General features: G+C 40.8%; 1 protein-coding gene and 2 non-coding genes across 3 annotated transcripts; 2 read left to right on the plus strand and 1 right to left on the minus strand.

The window, feature by feature from the left end:
• Window positions 1-537: 537 nt before the first annotated feature.
• Window positions 538-7,454, minus strand: tmem42b (transmembrane protein 42b). The gene is made up of 3 exons (XM_085262620.1): window positions 7,139-7,454; window positions 5,679-5,825; window positions 538-5,396 (listed from the first exon to the last, which is right to left on the minus strand). Exons 1-3 carry the CDS (start codon window positions 7,313-7,315, stop codon window positions 5,250-5,252), a joined length of 471 nt encoding a protein of 156 aa, XP_085118746.1. The 5' UTR covers window positions 7,316-7,454; the 3' UTR covers window positions 538-5,249.
• Window positions 7,455-18,079: 10,625 nt separating this feature from the next.
• Window positions 18,080-18,190, plus strand: trnal-caa (transfer RNA leucine (anticodon CAA)). The gene is made up of 2 exons: window positions 18,080-18,117; window positions 18,145-18,190. It is a non-coding gene; the product is annotated as a tRNA-Leu (tRNA).
• Window positions 18,191-19,143: 953 nt separating this feature from the next.
• On the plus strand, window positions 19,144-19,216 carry trnak-cuu (transfer RNA lysine (anticodon CUU)). Its single transcript has one exon. It is a non-coding gene; the product is annotated as a tRNA-Lys (tRNA).
• Window positions 19,217-19,657: the final 441 nt, after the last annotated feature.

Consider the following 19,657-nt stretch of genomic DNA (forward strand, 5'->3'; position numbering starts at 1 on the left):
TATAATAAGGTAAAGACTCTAACATATTAGAAAGAAACTCCCAACAATCAGACAGTTCTTCATTAGCAGCACTTTGCAAAAGTGAAAGAAGAACTCCCTTTTGACAGGAAGGAGACCTCAATTTGTGCAATCTGTGTAGAATTACAGATTTTCATCATTTCAAAACCTTCAAAGGATGAATCACATCCATTGAATCACAATCTGAATGGTTGCTGCCTTTAAGTTTTGAGCGTACTTTTGCAGATTTCATGAAGGGCTGTTTTCCATTTTTACTGGAACAAGACTACTTAAAGAAAGGAGGCCAGTCTAACAGAGCACACATCTCATTGTGTAATTAGATGTAAACTAGCTCAAGGACAGCACTTTCTCCAGCCCCATTATCAACAGTAATGCTGTTTTTTATCGGACACTGCTGTGGTTGAATTTCCTCTTCTCTTCATGAAAACGTACACTCCCATTCAATGTGAATTAACCGGAAACAGCAGAGCTTCAGATTTACAAAGAGCATCTTACTACAACACAGTAATGAGTCAACAATCCGTTTGTTAGATGAGATGTTTAATAGGTTGGGTGGGACTTCTCTCAATGGAGTTCTTACTTTACACATTTTTCTATATTAACAATATATTTACACTTTTACAAATGTTTGTTCCACATAATCTGTAATGCATTTTAATAATGATTCATATCAGAGCAATCTAATCAAACTGTCTCAATGCATATTAAAAAGTTGAACATGAGAAGAAATATTTTGGTGTAGCAGCTTTCAGATTAAAGCGATGACTGAGCTGCTTATAGCAGGAGCCGGAGTACAACAGACACAAAATCAGTCTGTTTTCCTTCAGGTCTTCAGTGAGCTCCCCTTATCTTGTTTTCAAACATGAACTCTACAATTTCCAGCACACAGTAGAAGAGTCATGTTTTGTCACTATTTGAAATATTCTGTTTTAAATCAAAGAGCTGCCTGGATAGAGCATGCAGAATGCAGCATCTTGCCTGTAGTGAAATCACCAGAAAATGACCCATTCTATTATCATTTGGGTTCAACAGCTGCATCATATAGTTGCATTACGGAGCTACCAAGTTAAACACTGTTTAAGACCATTTTAGTTTTCTTGCAGTGCAGCATATTAACTTGTCATTGTGACATGCAGCTTGTCAGGTCAAAGCCCTACTATAGTGATTTTCTAAACACTTTGGACACCCACGGATAGAAATGCATGCCACTTCAATACCATGCTGCTCTCACAAAGCTATAATTTTTGCTACTGCAGAATCTCTGGATGCTTATCTTACAGTGAGAGTGGCTTCACAGGAACATGGTTTCCCATATCATGCCGTTAACTGGAGAAAAGCCAGGCAGATATTAAAGGCAGATTAAAGAAATACATCAGCATTTAATTTCTTGCTGTGAGCCAGATGAGATCATTACCACAGCCAAGAACCCCATAGATAGGCCTAACATTAAGATTGCAAATGGGAGAAGGAGGATCTATCAAAAAGACCCCTCTAAAACTCACTGACATATTACTTTGTTAACATTTAAACTCTCTAGGTGTAAAAATGTAAAGTCATTATGATACGGGGTCTAGAAGCAAAGTCTCTGAACACTGATACTAATCAGACAATGAATGAGTTTGACATTTTTAAGAATTGATGTTATCTAAATTAGCTTGCAGCCGTTTGTAGTCTTTATGCCAGCTGCAAGCTGGTTAGTTTAGGTTAGGTTGTAAATGGTTTGGCATATGGATTTATGTAACAATTTTTAAATCATGCTAAGCTAACTAACTAGGTTAGCTACTTGATTAGCTTAGCATAGGATATAAATCGAATTGTTATTTACTAGCAATCTTCTTTTTAGTCTTTTTAGTCTTAGGCTAACCAACAGCTTAGCTTGTAATTTCAAATGTATTGGTATTTACAGTCCATTTAAAATATTTTTGGTGAGCTAAGCTAACTAACAGTTACTGATTAGCTTAACTTAGCATATAGGCGCTCTTCTAGTCTTGCTGACCACTTAAAGCTTTTTTACAGAGTGGTATAATGATCTCATCAGGCTCCTGTTAAAATATCTTACTGTTACTTTTAAATTAAAGCAAAACATTGAGGCATAAACACCTGATGATGCTTCATGTACATCCCTGCTATGAAATATTGTTCGGCGTGCCTTGAATATGAGAAGATAATATTATAGTCACATTTTCACTGCAGTCACATTAACTGGGATGCAAATCACATGGTACAAAACCTTCACAGCAGCACTTGGAAGGACATTTGATATATTTGTGCGTTACTGCTGTGAGATACTACAGACAAGTACCATAGCTACCATTATGCATTTATATTATGATATGTATCCAAACAACAGCAAAATGTGATTTGTTCATTAAAGCAGCCTTTGATGTCTTGTTCAGGCAAATCCCTGTAGCTGATTATACTAAGAGAACCTCCCTCTGGTAGCATATATTGACATTTTCTCTCTTCATTTATTAATGTTCACAGCTCCCTCCGTAACACACGTCACAGTGTATGAGAAAATACGTTATTGCACTCTCACCGACTCATCCAGAGATGTTGATGGAAGCTGTTAGTGAACAGAGATGTCTATGAAGCCCAAAGAAATAATGAATTATTATTCAAGATGTGCGACAGACTAATATGAGAATTTAAATTCAGGTCAAAGAAGCTAAACTGGCAATCGCAAGGCCTGGCACTGGAGAGATAGCGGGGGACACTTAAGTCACAAGTTTAATGAAGCGGTTCACAAAGGGGACGTCACTCTGATTCTGAGTGGATTGTAGATGCAGGAGGATGCTTTGGTGTGATTTATCTGAGTTCAGGCCCTCTTGATAATATGCACACATCTATCATGAAATCGAAAATCAGCTGCCTCTGAATCAAAATATGTGTCATGCTCATATCTCGAGGTTAAGGTTCAAGCTGTCAAGAAAGGCAGATAAAAATAAATAAATTCAGGCAGAGAGAGAATTCCTCTCGGGGGGATAAGCCTTTGAGTGCTACATCAGAAGCATTATTACTTGTGAAAATATAAGCACACTTCATTAGCTAAGGACTTCACTTATAAAACATTGCCTTGAGCATGCATAAAATGCAATGTTGGTGCTGGATGTTGTGGTGAGTGTCTTAGTAACTTAAGGAAATGGGAGAATTAAGAGAGCTTTTTGGAATACAATACCTAATGCACAGGCTGAGTGATGCACAGAGCAGAAGATGTTATTTGTCCATTGCTAATGACACATGGAAATCAAATATGTGCAGAAATTCTTAAATTATCCTTCTGTATTATTTGAGTTTTCCTATAAAGATTTCCATTTACAGTAATGTATCTATTCCTTTCCTGCAGACAGCCAGATGAAAAGATTGATTACTCTCATGTCTATACAGTTAATGGTGGTGGACAAAGTCTGTCTAATGGCTCAGTCACACTAGAGTAAAATATGATGGTGACTTACTTGCACCTGGGAAAAATTGGTTGTTGCCAGATGACTAGTTGTGGCAACCAACTGGTCACTCAGAGACTGAGCATCTAACACTTTCAGTCTCTGCAGTTACTCTCAGTTGCAAGACAATTGCACAGGTTGCCTGGTGGGAGGCAACCTGTCTCCAGAAAATCGGAGTCTGACTCAGAGTGACAGCAACTGCTCTCAGACAGGTTGACAAGGGTTTGAAAATATTATTGCCAACATGATGCAATCAATCTGAGTTTGTCTGTGCTGATGAGTGCAACTTGTCTGCCATGTCTCTTTGCATTAGTCATCTCAACTCAACTAGTTGCCAACTGGGTGGTTTCTGGTTATATTCCTTAGAAAAGCAAGGTTGATAAGCACCTACGTCACTTTACAGTTATACTGCTGTCCTATAGTAACTACATTACTAATTGTGGAGGAACTTCTCTTTCAAATCTACAAGATTCTGGTTGGACTCTGAGTGCAAGTAGTTAATGTGATTTTTCTGTATATGCAGATGGCAACAGATTTGCAAATTTTCACCAATTTATTTAATCATTGGATTACCACAACAGGTCGCATGTAGTTGCCAATTTGGACCCATTCAATAGCAAACTGATAGCAGAGTTGCTCTTATTGCCTGAAGACAGCAACTGCAAATGATCACAGACTCAGTTCCGTCTTTGAAGCAACTGTTTCAAAGGCAACAAGATCGCAGGTTTATAGCACAGTTAAAATAATTTTGGTCATTTATGGTCTCCAATCACTTTTCCCCTAATAATCTAGTAACTCCCAGCTTGTGTTCTGTGTCAAAAACCAAAGAGTAAAATCAACACCTTGGTTTTAATGACTCCCTTTATCAGGAAGGAAGTCACTACCCTTAGTTAGAAAGTAGTTTCACAAATATTGACCTACAAAGACAATAAATGTCATTTTTGCAGTTCTGTTTGTGAATATATTACACAAACATGACATAATGCATTAATTATTTAAATAAAATGTGTTTAAAAGGAGATTTGGTTATCTTGACACTGAGCCAGGCCAGCTACCCTTTGATTTCCAGTCAGACTAAATTATGCCAGATGAGGCTTCATAAAGTATGTCTCTAAAGACATGTTAGTGGTATCAATCTTCTCATGTAACTCTCAAAAAGAAATCAAACAGATGCATTTCCCAAAATATCTAACAACCTTTTTATTTATCTTCCTTTTTATATTTTCCATTAGCTCAGAAGCTGTTGTGCTATTGTTGACTTTCCAAAAAGTAATGTAAAGCTAGTATAATTTTTGCTTCTTCTTTGTGGACAGAGATGATTTCAGACTTAGCCATCCATTATTTTGTCTCTACTAGCCAGACTTTGGATGTGCTCTGGTTTGACTGTCTGAAAGCCAACATCTCCTCTGATTTTAGGAAAGGGCTAAACAAGGCTGCACCACAGCTGAACCAGCAGGGTTTTACATCCTGCAGGGCTACAAACAGCAACCTGTAAAACAGATATTGATTTCAATAAAGCAATCTTTTTTTAAGTATGTTGATTAATAATTTCACTTTAGGCTAAACAGGTGAAACTGAATTTTGTTATATGACTGGAAGAAAACAACTATTTCTACTTGCTCTTTAACAAGTGGAATAATAACTTTTCCAGGTGTGCCCAGATTAAAGAAGAAAACACTTTAAATTCAACTGCTGTTTCAGATTTTACTGCTCTTTGGCTCTGAAGTCAGAGAAGATGTCTGCCAAAACAGACCACAAGCCACAGCCAGCTGGTAGAGACAGGTCACATTATTCATCTTTTTTGGCAACCGTGTTCTGTTGTCCATCCTGCGGCGAAACCCTCTGCAGTACCAACAAACCAGAGAAGGTCAGAGAGATCCCAACCCACCACAATGTTATCTGGGCTTCCCCAAAGATCAGCTGGCCCAGGAAAGCCTGCAAAGAAAAAAACATCATGCCTGTTTTTAGAAACAAATTGCCAATAAAGGTGCCCTAATGGCCAATATCCCTGCTGAGCTTAACAATGAAGAGCCATAAATCACAGTGACAAGTTATTTCTGAATACAGTCTAGCCTATTTTCTAAAATAAATCAGGTTACATAAGAAGGAAGGACGTTAAGGTCAACGTGAAAATATTTTCACCCTCTACTGTCTGATGTAAAGGATTTCACTCAGAGGACATGAAGTAAGAGCTATAAGAGACAGATCGTCACTTACGGAAGATATGAAGTTGGAGGCAGTGGTGGTCACAGTGGTTCGGGTGGAGGACGAGGAATACCTGAGTGCTTTGGCAAGGAAGGTCCACATCACAGCATTGCAGGTGAAAAGCAGGCCGCCACACAGCAGCCTCAGAGGGATATGAAGCTGAAAGACGAGAGAAGAAACTTATTAAAGATGCTCTTGACAAATTTTTCTCCCCCACTGAAGGGAGGAAGTATCTAATCTGCACAGTTTTTTTGTTTGTGTGTTTCTCTGTTTGTTAGTGGTCTAGTGTCCACAGTTTTCAAGATATCATTTTCAAAATTAATGTGATGGTATATACTCATAACTGATTTCATTTTTGTGAAAATTGGGTCAAGGTCACACCAAATGTGAAATTAAAATTTTTTATTACCCACAATTTCTTTTTGATCATCTTTAAATATCACAACAATGTACTAGGTATTGGGCAGCGTGGATACCTAGTTTGGCTAACATTTGACTTTCACCTTCATGGTTAGCACCCACGGTCAAAGTTAACCTTGTAAAAAAAATTTCAAGCAACCACATCGAGTAATGTGCTATATGAAAGGCGACGGAGAGAGCTGCACAACACACTTTTTCCAATACAAAGTCCAACAACGTCACATTGATGCCATAACGGGTTGATGTCATCATATTGGAATAAAAACGTCATAAAACATCAAAGTTCTTTGTACAGCCCATGCCCTTCGGGGGAAGTTGCACTCTCTGAGAGCTCCAACAATGAGAGAGACCCCCAGCTCTTTCCCGACAGTGGGAAAGAAAAACTCCCTTTTAACAGAAAGAAACGTCCAGCAGTATCATGCTCATAGAGGGGCCAGTGGCCAAAGGTAGTCACTTAGTTCTAACATTTACTTTCCAAAGCTTCACAGTGCATTGTGGCAAATCTCGTGGTGCAAAGTAACAGCCTTTACATACGCTTTGCATCCACCTGCAATCCTAATTTGCAATTCTGTCAATTCATTTGTGCCTTAAATCACGTATCGGGGTCGCTGCTTTCCACGTTTCTACAGTTTAAGGCTTCAGACAGCCGCCTGCAGATGTTTCTGACATCACTGTGTGACGTATGTAGGCAGCTTGAAGGTCATTCACAGAAAAACTTGACATCCTCACCATCAGATACCAGCCGTTCAGCTTATTATCTACACGCAGAGATCATTTTTACGCTTATAGAATAAAACAACGCCTAAATACAAGTAACTGTAGTGGTGTGCTTCGGGGGCGCGGGTACGCCACGAGCGCGCCGCTGCCTGCGCGGGCTCCCCCAGTGTGATGCCGCAGATGGTGCTGATGCTGAGGGAGGCGGTGAGGAGAGGCGGGCGGGGATAACCCCCCTAACTTCCCTCGTGAGAAATCACCCCGCTCGCAGGCGAGCATTATTATTCACCCTCACTGTGTTAATAATTAAAGCGAGTTTAACTGCGGCAATGCCTCACCCGGTCACAGGCGGTAGTTTCGTCCGCCTGTCTGAATTTCCGCTGTTCTCCCCATGTCCGGAGTCCGGTTTCACAGACACCCTTCAGGTAGTCGGCTCCCAGCGACAGTTTGGCCGAGGACGACGCCACGGCCCCGAGGAAACCCGCCAGCAGTGCATAGAAAACTCCCGGGAACATGGTAGTGGCGATGATGGTGATGATAGGCGAGGGACATTATTTTCTAATCCATCTTTTTACATGTCTGCTGCTGAAGCTGGTCGGCGCTGAGCTGCGTGCATGCTTGTATGACTGTCACTGAGCACGTTTTCCTGCACTTTCCATCGACAGCCGTCCGGTGGCAGTCACACAACTCATGGCCGTGGCTCTCCGAGGCATTCTGGGAATTGCAGTTCCGTAATATTAGTTCCGATATTTTAGTTTCGTATTATCTATTTTTTATATTTATATCATTTTGACTCTTAGTTTTTAAGTCAGTCTAGCTTCAGTTAGTTTCCATGGTGTTTTTTTTAGTTAATTTATTATTATTATTATTTTCAGAGTTGGTTTTAGTCTTTTTAATTGTTATTTAACATGTTGTATATTATAGAGGCAAGATTTCGGACAATCAGTAAAGGAATTACAACAAAAACACAACTTTTTGGAAGCAGTGGACTCTCAGTCTTGTAGGGATGCAAAGTCTCCATAAACATGTTCATTTAAATCCCCATCAGGCAAGTTGTAATACCATTTTTTATACCAAACCAACAAATATTTAAAGTAAGGCTATTTCCTTTATATTATTTTTCATTTTATTTTAGTTAAGAGAAGTGACAATTACAGGTAAAGTCACACTTTTGTATAAATCACATAATATATCCCACATTAGTGAATACATGCCTTAAGTTTTTTATTAAAACATTGTGAGGTTAAGAAGAGTTTGAACTGAAGTCCCTTCACATTATTTTGTACTATAAATCCTGGGTGGAGCAGAGGGCAGTCAATACTAATGTAATGTTCTTGAGTGTGGGTGGAGAGCACTGACTCCACTTGATCCAGGGACAAACCTTGGTTTGCTTTTAGCATACTGATGAGCTGCAGTATAAAGGTTCATTACATTAACCCACACAGGGTATAAGTTAAGTGAGTGAGAGGCGTATGAATGTGTGTTGGTCACTTATGGTCCTTCGGTGGTCCTTATAGAGAGAGGACCCTGTAAGAGAGGTGGAACCAGAGCAAGACTAAATGAGTCTCCTAATTAGAGGCAGAAAATTGAGCAACAGCTCAGATCCATGGGTCTGTAATGAGAGTATTAATCAGAGTGTTGTAATAGAGACAAGAGTCATCAGACAGATGTCCGTCTCTTCATCGGACTCTGCAGCTGAACATCTGGTTGTAGATGGATGAGAGACCATTCAGTCAGCATTGCATTTGGCTATTAATTTGGCTTTTCATGTGGAGCAGCATGAATCAGTGCTTCATACACCAGTGTAGTGAACTCAGCATAGCGCACACTGCCTGGCCTTTATAGTAAAACACAAGACTGTGCATGGGAAATAGAAAGAACACAAACAGAGATGCATAAACTCGCCGTAATTACTTTACTTTCAAATGTAGGTGAATACATTTGAACGTGTGATGTCTGCTCTTACAACTGATTGACTTATTGCAAAGAAGGGAGACATGACCTTTTCAAAAAAGAAAAAAAAAAGTCAAAATTTGAATAAATACTGATCTTTTGGTAAAATGGTACAACAGATTGACACTGTTATTCAAAAATTGATTATATCAGTGAAGATAATTCAGGTTGCCTTGGAACTGTTCGCAGCCGAGTGTGAAGTGGTGGGAATGAGAATCAGCACCTCCAAATCTGAGGCCATGGTCCTCAGCCAGAAAAGGGTAGAGTGCCCACTCCGGGTCAGGGACAAGTTCCTGCCCCAAATGGAGGAGTTTAAGTATCTCGGGGTCTTGTTCACAAGTGATGGGAGAAGGGAGCAGGACCTCGACAGACGGGTTGGTGCAGCGGCTGCAGTAATGCGGACGCTGTACCGGTCTGTTGTGGTGAAGAGAGAGCTGAGTGTAAAAGCGAAGCTCTCAATTTACCGGTCGATCTATGCCTCTACCCTCACCTATGGTCACGAGCTGTGGGTATTGACTGAAAGAACGAGATCGCGAATACAAGCGGCGGAAATGAGCTTCCTCCGAAGGGTGGCTGGCCTCTCCCTTAGAGATAGGGTGAGAAGTTCAGCCATCCGGGAGGGGCTCAGAGTAGAGCAGTTGCTCCTCCACATCGAAAGGAGCCAGTTGAGGTGGTTCAGGCACCTGACAAGGATGCCTCCTGGGTGAGGTTTTCCGGGCATGTCCCACCGGGAGGAGGCCCTGGGGGAGACCCAGGACAGGCTGGAGAGATTATATCTCTCGGCTGGCCTGGGAACGCCTTGGTATCCCGCGGACAAGCTGGAGGAGGTGGCTGGGGAGAGGGAGGTCTGGGCTTCTCTGCTTGGGCTGCTGCCACCGCGACCCGGCCCCGGATAAGCGGAAGGAAATGGATGGATGGATGGAGATAATTCAGGTTACTGAAGCAACCAGCTTATTTTTGTAGTTCTGGTTGATTTCTACGTTTCTTATGTATTTTAAAAAGTTTTCTCAACAAAAAAGTTTGATTTATTTATATAAAATAATTTTAAGATGCACTTTAAGTGGTCTAACCATGAGAAATTATATAAAAATACTCGAAGTAGTTTTAGTCTAAGGCAGAGGTGGAGGTTTCTTCTGCTAAGCCAGCATGGTTTAGTCTAAATTTAACATCAACACTTTAATTTGTCTGATATAATAATTAAATGAAGCAACCAGCTTATTTATGTGGAAAAATATCTTAAATTACTGTGATTAAAGTTTACCAAACACAGTGTTAACTACAGGGAGGCAAAAAGAAAACGTCACCTAGCTTATATTTAGACTTAAAACTGTTAGGATGCCTGGGTCGTCGACCCAGGGTTTTTGAGTTTATGATATTATTTATACTGTCTAGTTTTTGGTTTCTTTGAGTTCTGTCTTATGGCTTAGGTCTCTGTCTTCTTTAGTTGCTCTGTCTCCCCTATCACCTGCATCCCCTTGTCTAGTTCGCGTCTATGTGTATCTTAAGTTCCTATATCCCCGTGTTCAGTCAGTGTTTGTGTCTGCCCTGTTCCCACGTCTCTGTTCCCTTTGTAGTGCCTGCATGTGAGTCTGTGTCTTTGTTCAGTCTGTGTTATGTGTTTCCTGTTTTACTTTGAAGGTCTCCGTCTTTTCTCAGTGTGTTCAGGTTACGCTTCTTTGGTCTCGTCAGTTCTGATTTGCCCCAGCTGTGTTTCCCTTCTGTTACTCATTTCCTGATTGCTCCCTCTGTGTATTTAAGCCCTGTGTTTCTTAGTGTCTGGGTCGCGATCTACCGTTTATTTTGCTGTGTGTTTTGCCAGTCCACCGGTGTTAGTTTATGTTCAGTTTTTCCCAGTTATGTTATGTTTACGTTCAGCATTAAAGCTGTTTTGGTTTAAGTTTGTCTCCGGAGTCTGCATCTTGGGTCCTATTCCTGTTTGCACACAGCCGTCACCTAACAAAAACAGACTGCACAGTCTACTGCTTGCACTATGAGCAACATCATGTATTTTATCACAGAGTAAATCATTATTACAGCTATTTTAGCTGATTTAAGGCTCCTTTGACAACGTATTTGAAGCTCTCATACAAGAGAGTTAAGAAAAAACTGTAACAAATAAATAAGTCAATAAAACAATAATATACTTATAATAAATGTCTGTCTATAATATAGACAGACATTTACAAGCATGTTTTTAGATTGTTGGAGAAATCCAGAGAACATGCAAACATCCACACCGAAAGGAATCAGCCAGCAGATTCAAACCCAGATCCCCTTTGGAGTGAGGTGATAGTGCTAAACGCTGCACCAATGTGCCACCACTTCTGAATGTGTATGTGTGTAAACACACATTAACAGTGATGAAGTGGTAAGTCATGACAGTAACTCAGCAACCACAAATAGCAGGATTTTAAAGTAGTGAAGCAGGTAAACGTCACTCAGTCTTCGTTAATCTAATTTAAACCTGCGTCTTTCCATCTGTAACATACTGAAATGGTTATTTGGCAAAAGATTTAGCATATCACCTGGTATTTCCTAAGAAATTATGTGTCACCCTCGTCATACTCAGCTCAGTTCTGGACAGGTTTGGGGTGGCCTACTTTGCTAAGACCAAGTCTACTGTTGCCATTGTTTATAAATCCGGAAAATTACATCATTACTTGGCACAACTTCCCCAACCACATCTTTACTGGCCAGCAGAGGTCTCTAGTGTTCTGCAGAAATATAGACATCGACTACAAACCTGCTGTGGATGTAAATCATTGACTTGCTGCCTGCATGCTGTTGATTCAGGTAACAATTAGGTTGAAGTACAACCTATTTTCACTGTTTATGCTTTGATAAGTTGTTTCCACATCTGCCCATTGCTTTTCCATCTTGACATTTGGAAGTAATAACATTTTGATTATTCCATAAAGAAGTTATTATGACAGCATTGCTGCTGTCAGTGCCTTTGTATGTTAGCTTACAAGAATTTAGCTAAGAAGCAAATCATAGAGTTCTCAAAGGAAATTAGAGTCACAAAACATGGGCAGTAATAAAACCTGAAGCTCATAACAGTGCAGGTTAAATTTGTGTGTGTAGTTTGCATGCAGTATGTGTGTGTGTTTTCCTGTTGCCCATGGAAGAGGAAATTAAAGTGGTGAGCAATGACAAGGCAGAAGACAAGTAAGGTGTCCTCTGCATTGATTTCAGTGAAACAAGCTTCAGGGGAACCATTGTCCTCACTCCATCACATTTAGACTTTTGACACAGTCATCCTTTTGGCTTAGAAGCAAAAATCTTCTCATACTGAGTTTCCAGCCTGAAGCCCCTCTGACAAACACAAGTGTCAAGTTAGACCACTAATTGGGGTCCTTCTGCTTCTGTTCAAATGAGGGATAATTGAGCCCACAGAGAGCCTTAGTGACAGTTTTGCTTAAGGTCTGCCGCTGCTGTCTAGTATCTTTGTCCGCCTTTTATGCTTTCGGTCCTCCAGGGTGATCTAATAATGAAAAAATATGTATGTCTTCAAACTGTAGGGTTCATTAGTGTAATGGCTTTAACTCTGACATTTAACTCTGGCAAACGATTGATGACTAAAATAGATTATAATGAAATTTGATAAGCAAAAAGTCTTTGAAGTGTCTTTTTTTTTATTACCTTTCTATTTTGAATAATTTTTCATGGAAACTAGGGATTTTTATATATGATGTGCAAATAGTTTAACTTCATGATGGAGAAAATGAATTCACAGCTGCAGCTTGCGTTTTCAGTACTGACTAAAGGACTAAAGTGGTCCTAAGGTGCTGGCATTTTTTGATATGTGAAATCTTGCACTGTTGCCAGCCAGATACTTTCCAGATGGTATTACATGGTGGATCAAAAATATTTCAGGTCCTGTCCATGTGAAATATTTGTGAATCCCTTGAGCCAAAGGGCCCAACTTTCACTCTGTAGGAAAACTCCATTATTGATTTGTGTGGCAATTTTCAGTTTCACTACAGCCTGGAGAGTTGTTTGTCACTGGCCAGTCAGTAAATCAGTCACTTCCGTTCACAAAAATATGCTAAAGAACAGAACAATCATATGGAATTTCTCTGCCAACTGACTGGGGAATACACATTTTTCCCTAGTGACAGGTGGTTGCCAGGGGATCACTGAACAGTTTGTAAGTCAATTTTGCAATTATTATAATACTATTTTTTTCCTTGCAATTGTTGGTTGCCAGATGGTTGGGGAGCAGTCTTTAGGTGCTTTATTCACTTGACTCTACATTTCACCATTTGGTCACACGTCCAAAATGGCGGATTTGTTAATGTCACATGGTTAGTGGTCATGTGTCTGCAAACCTGTTTGTTTTCTTGGGGGGTTTTTAACCAGTGGAGTTGCCCCCTGCTGGCAGTTAGAAATAATGCTGGTTTGTGGCATTTACTTATGCACCTTTGTAACTGAAGAGACTTCCTTAAACCTGCAGTAGATTCAGTTTTCATAGACAAAAGCTATATCTATCTTTTATATGCCCTCTACTGCATTAACAGCAATGAATTAACGAGCTTTAAATTAGTTGCGATAAGGTTATCAGAAGGTTATTTCATCAATTTCACTTAAAATATGTTATGTACGGACCTGGATTTTTGATATTATGAAGGCCATCTCTGATACATTTGTGTTAATTTCCTGGTCTTAATTGTCTTCATTCTTGTACAAGTATTGGTATTAAAAAGAATCATACAAAGTGCTGCCTCCATATTTAGCATCACGCAGGCTTATTTCTAAGCCTCCTAATGAATATGCATGGCTTCATCTTACACCTGTGCATGGAAAGAGGCAGTAGGGAGAGAGATACAGTGAAATATTCGGTCAAAGGCAGAGATCCAATAAAATCCCTCTCCTTTGCTTTTAGCTTCTCTTTCCTGTTTCTGTCTGACTTACACACACAAATACACACACAGTCGAATAAACATAGTCAGCTGACCTTGTCAGCATACTGGGTCAATAGCTCCCCTCTAGTTCATTAAGTAGTTAGTGGCGAGGTTGTGAATAATGCAGGCTGGTGTGCAAACATATGCAATCTTTTGGCAAGCTGAGCACTGCTGCATGCCACTTATATAGGCTGTACTCAGTTATACATCTCACTCACAAATTAAATAAAGAGAAAAATGTTTTGACTCAAGATGACATGATGTCATAATTTTAAGATTACGGTAGAGTAAAACCAAAGTAAGAGCTGTCAGAAACAATAAGGTTTTTTTTACATATCAGATAAGAGAGACATTTTATGGAGCCATCTTGGTGGGTAGCAAAGTTTGCACTAAACAGATAAAATGCTCCATAAACAAACTGGCTCAAAATTATCTCAGTTCTCATGGTTGCCAGAAACAATTAGATGATGTAAAATGCTAATCTAATCCAACTTTTCGTTGAACATGCAGTGTCGGCTGAGCAAACGAAGGTTACTGTGTCTGTCTATTTCTATGTTATTACATGGCTTTGATTTGAACTCTGAATCTGCTAGGAGCAAAATGCTGAGGGACATGCAGATTATGAGTGTGAATAGGTGCACAAAGTGATTGGCAGTGTAACATTATGTAGAAGTACCAGGAACAGGGACAGCCAAGCTCACAGATCTAAATAATAATACGATCACTGATGTAATACATCAGTTATTCAAATTCTGACAGCCATCTCTAAATTGAGCCTTGTTATTCATTAGTTTTCCCTGTAACCTTTCAAAATGTGCACAGACTGAACAACAATCTTTTTTTTTTTACATCTACAGTGGGGCAAAAAAGTATTTAGTCAGCCACCGATTGTGCAAGTTCCCCCACCTAAAATGATGACAGAGGTCAGTAATTTGCACCAGAGGTACACTTCAACTGTGAGAGACAGAATGTGAAAAAAAAAATCCATGAATCCACATGGTAGGATTTGTAAAGAATTTATTCGTAAATTAGGGTGGAAAATAAGTATTTGGTCAGTAACAAAAATACAACTCAATACTTTGTAACATAACCTTTGTTGGAAATAACAGAGGTCAAACGTTTACTATAGGTCTTTACCAGGTTTGCACACACAGTAGCTGGTATTTTGGCCCATTCCTCTATGCAGATCTTCTCGAGAGCAGTGATGTTTTGCGGCTGTCGCCGAGCAACACGGACTTTCAACTCCCGCCACAGATTTTCTATGGGGTTGAGGTCTGGAGACTGGCTAGGCCACTCCAGGACTTTCAAATGCTTCTTACGGAGCCACTCTTTTGTTGCCCGGGCAGTGTGTTTTGGATCATTGTCATGTTGGAAGACCCAGCCTCGTTTCATCTTCAAAGTTCTCACTGATGGAAGGAGGTTTTGGCTCAAAATCTCACGATACATGGCCCCATTCATTCTGTCCTTAACACGGATCAGTCGTCCTGTCCCCTTGGCAGAAAAACAGCCCCATAGCATGATGTTTCCACCCCCATGCTTCACAGTAGGTATGGTGTTCTTGGGATGCAACTCAGTATTCTTCTTCCTCCAAACACGACGAGTTGAGTTAATACCAAAAAGTTCTACTTTGGTTCCATCTGACCACATGACATTCTCCCAATCCTCTGCTGTATCATCCATGTGCTCTCTGGCAAACTTCAGACGGGCCTGGACATGCACTGGCTTCAGCAGCGGAACACGTCTGGCACTGCGGGATTTGATTCCCTGCCATTGTAGTGTGTTACTGATGGTGACCTTTGTTACTTTGGTCCCAGCTCTCTGCAGGTCATTCACCAGGTCCCCCCGTGTGGTTCTGGGATCTTTGCTCACCGTTCTCATGATCATTTTGACCCCACGGGATGAGATCTTGCGTGGAGCCCCAGATCGTGGGAGATTATCAGTGGTCTTGTATGTCTTCCATTTTCTGATGATTGCTCCCACAGTTGATTTTTTTCACACCAAGCTGCTTGCCTATTGTAGATTCACTCTTCCCAGTCTGGTGCAGGTCTACAATACTTTTCCGGGTGTCCTTCGAAAGCTCTTTGGTCTTGGCCATGGCGGAGTTTGGAGTCTGACTGTTTGAGGCTGTGGACAGGTGTCTTTTATACAGATGATGAGTTCAAACAGGTGCCATTCATACAGGTAACGAGTGGGGGACAGAAAAGCGTCTTACAGAAGACGTTACAGGTCTGTGAGAGCCAGAGATTTTCCATGTTTGAGGTGACCAAATACTTATTTTCCACCCTGATTTACGAATAAATTCTTTACAAATCCTACCATGTGGATTCATGGATTTTTTTTTTCACATTCTGTCTCTCACAGTTGGAGTGTACCTCTGGTGCAAATTACTGACCTCTGTCATCATTTTAGGTGGGGGAACTTGCACAATCGGTGGCTGACTAAATACTTTTTTGCCCCACTGTACAAATAAAACCCTCCTTTTGCCACTTGCTACAGGTACCTTTCAGATGTCTGGATCAGAAAAAAAAATTGTAGGGCATGGTTCAGAGTTCAAAATTGGGAAACATCTCTAAAGTTCTGAAACAAGAACTCCAGAAACAAAAAGCTGGCAGCACAACATGTGATTGTTTTTCATTAAAGAGGTAGTTTGGCATTTTGAAAAGTATGCGTATGCACTTGGATGCATGTATAAGGTGCACATATACTTAAAAATTAAAGGAACAATTTTTTAATCCGAGTATAGCATCATCTATTATCCTTTTGAAGCCTAACAACTCAGTAGCGAAGAAAGATGTTTCCCAACACTTTTTAAAAACATTTATAACTCCTATAACTGCTAAACCATTTGCTCAATTAAAATAATTCCAACACTTCTAGAAAACAGCGACTCTACACTTTACAGTGATATTAGTGTTATTACTATAATCCCACGCACGGTGTCACATCAGCCCCATGAAGACGAAGGTTGGCTGAGAGAGTTAGTGAGAGAGATGAGCTCTCAAGAAAACAGCTGGTTTATTGGACCTTTGGGTTATGTTTAACATGTTTTTTAATTGTTTTGTTGATGCTTTTTGTTGTTGTTTTTTCTGTAAAAACCGGATAATCACTGAAAAAGACAGAGTTGATGCTTTCAGGAACCATTGGAATTTTTTGATCAAGCTAATGGTTCAAGAGTTATGGTGGTTTGACTTTTGTTTTAATAATTTAAATTCCTAGGATATTAATTTAGTCTGGTATATACCAGACAAGACTTTTGACAGTTTGACCTAATTTGATGTTAAGGAAATTATCAACAGGTACACTAGAGTAGAAAAAACCCTGAAACAAGTGGCACTGGCAATTTTTCCATCCGTGTCATATCTCAAATCAAATCAAATCAAATCACTTTGATTATCACATCACATGTGCTAGTACACTGGTACAGCACATGTGACTGAAATTGCTTCACAAGCAACAGTGGTAAGAAAAATACAGAACCATAAGATACAAGCCAAATATAGGAACAGGAATGTGACAATTGTAAGAAAAGTAAAAATATAAGAATGTATGCACATTACTAGATACATATATATATATATGTGTGTGTGTGTGTGTGTGTATGTGTGTGTGTGTGCACGTATCTACATATATCTAAAATAAAATATGAAGAGGTCAGCAGTATGAATAATGTGCAAAAGAAATGGCAATATGTACAAAATGGAATGCATAAATGTCGAAGTACCAATGAGTGTTTGTGTGTTAAACTCAACAAAGTGCGGCTTGTTGAGGTAGCTGTAGGGTTGCTGTGAAATCAGCTTTGCAGCTTATAGGAACTTTTGTAGTGAAGAGCTTTCGTTAACATGACAGAGCTCTGCTTTCTAAGTGGAAGCCTGAATTGAAATCCCGCTTGTATCTGGCATTTGTCATGGAATACCAGAATTGCCACCTCCACCACTGGCACCCTGTGCTTTTCACAGAGGACAGCGGATTTAACCTTAGAACATATAACACATGTGAAAGCTTCCCGAGAAGTCGTGGGGAACTTTATGCTGAATGTAACATCCTTGATTATGAGTGCTTTGCTGGTGGGTCAGTGATGGTCTGGAGAGGCACATGCACTGAGGTACCATTTGATGATTCTGGACTAACTTTAAGGAGAGCTTAGCAAAAAAGCAACACTCTAGGTTTACCAGCATCCCTACTCTCACCTAGGGTCACAAACTGTGGGTAGTGAATGAAAGCATGAGCTCACAGATATAAGCAGCGGCAATGAGTTTTCTCCGTCGGGTGGCAGTGCTCGGCCTCGGAGATTGGATGACAAGCTTAGTATTTCAGGAGGAACTCAGATTACAGCTGCAACTCCTCCACATCGAAAGGAGCCTGCTGAGGTGGTTCGGACATTTGAACATCCAGGATGACTTTGAAGAGGTCGCTGGTCAACTCGTCAGGATGGCCGAGTGGTCTAAGGCGCCAGACTCAAGGATAGGCTCCTTCCAGACAAAAGGGACTTCTGGTCTCCAAATGGAGGCGTGAGTTCAAATCCCACTCCTAACATCTACTTTCTTTACTTAAAAATATGTTTTCAAGAGCTTCATCAACCTTTGTGTGTTAAACTCAACAAAGTGCGGCTTGTTGAGGTAGCTGTAGGGTTGCTGTGAAATCAGCTTTGCAGGTTATAGGAACTTTTGTAGTGAAGAGCTTTTGTTAACACGACAGAGCTCTGCTTTCTAAGTGGAAGCCTGAATTGAAATCCCGCTTGTATCTGGCATTTGTCATGGAATACCAGAATTGCCACCTCCACCACTGGCACCCTGTGCTTTTCACAGAGGACAGCGGATTTAACCTTAGAACATATAACACATGTGAAAGCTTCCCGAGAAGTCGTGGGGAACTTTATGCTGAATGTAACATCCTTGATTATGAGTGCTTTGCTGGTGGGTCAGTGATGGTCTGGAGAGGCACATGCACTGAGGTATGCACAGGCCTCTACAGGCAAGGCAACGGCACAATGAGTGCAGTTAGGTATGGGCATGAAATTCTCCGACCCACTGTCAGACCCTACGCTGGTGCAATGGCTCCTGGCTTTCTTCCTGCTGCCCGGCCTCATCCGACAAGAGTATGCAGGCAGTTTGCGTGGGGACTGATACCGTTGACCGACACTCCCCAGCCCCCAACCCTATATTGGCCTACTTGACCAAAATTCAATACAACACCCCTGGGACATTTAGCTTTGGTCCATCTGACACCACCAGGTTGGAACTCAGACTGTCCAGGAGCTCAGTGATGCCCTGGTCCAGATCTGGGGAGAAGATTCCCCGGGAGACATTCAGTCGTCTCAATCGGAGCATGCCCGGTGGTGTGGCATGCATACAAGGACATAAGAGCTTGAATGGATGATAGAAAAACTTGAAAGTAGCCTGTGCTTTCTTTGCCTGCGCTTGAAATGCTAGTCAACCTCCCCCAGCTATAAGAACCTGTGTCCATCTTAAAGCCTTACTGCTGAAGAAGCCCAGCTAGCTCAGTCGGGAGAGCATGAGACTCTTAATCTCAGGGTCGTGGGTTCGAGCCCCACGTTGGGCGAGGGGACTTTTGTGCAAATGCCCGCAAGAGCGAAAACACGTGTGTATAGAGAACAGCAAATGGCGTGTTGTGCAAAGGAAGATGAATGTATGGTAACAGAAACCAAAGTTACACTGTCGTGTCTGCACAAGTCCACATCTCCACCATTTGATCATTCTGGACTAAATTTAAGGAGAGCTTAGCAAAAAAGCAAAACTCTAGGTTTACCTGCATCCCTACTCTCACCTAGGGTCACAAACTATGGGTAGTGAATGAAAGCATGAGCTCACACATATAAGCAGCGCAATGAGTTTTCGCCGTCGGGTGGCAGTGCTCGGCCTCGGAGATTGGATGACAAGCTTAGTATTTCAGGAGGAACTCAGATTACAGCTGCAACTCCTCCACATCGAAAGGAGCCTGCTGAGGTGGTTCGGACATTTGAACATCCAGGATGACTTTGAA

The sequence above is a fragment of the Mchenga conophoros genome, linkage group LG22 (assembly GCF_057382185.1).
Source record: "Mchenga conophoros isolate Kocher_MC1m ecotype Shallow Benthic linkage group LG22, M_conophoros_male_GT1.1, whole genome shotgun sequence".
NCBI lineage: Eukaryota > Metazoa > Chordata > Actinopteri > Cichliformes > Cichlidae > Mchenga > Mchenga conophoros.

Coding starts and splice junctions, on each gene's coding strand:
- tmem42b (XM_085262620.1), bottom strand. CDS start 7,315: ATGTTCCCGGGAGTTTTCTATGCACTGCTGGCGGGTTTCCTCGGGGCC. Junction 5,826..7,138: donor AAACTACCGCCTGTGACCGG/GTGAGGCATTGC, acceptor CTCGTCTTTCAG/CTTCATATCCCTCTGAGGCT. Junction 5,397..5,678: donor CCTCCAACTTCATATCTTCC/GTAAGTGACGAT, acceptor TTTTCTTTGCAG/GCTTTCCTGGGCCAGCTGAT.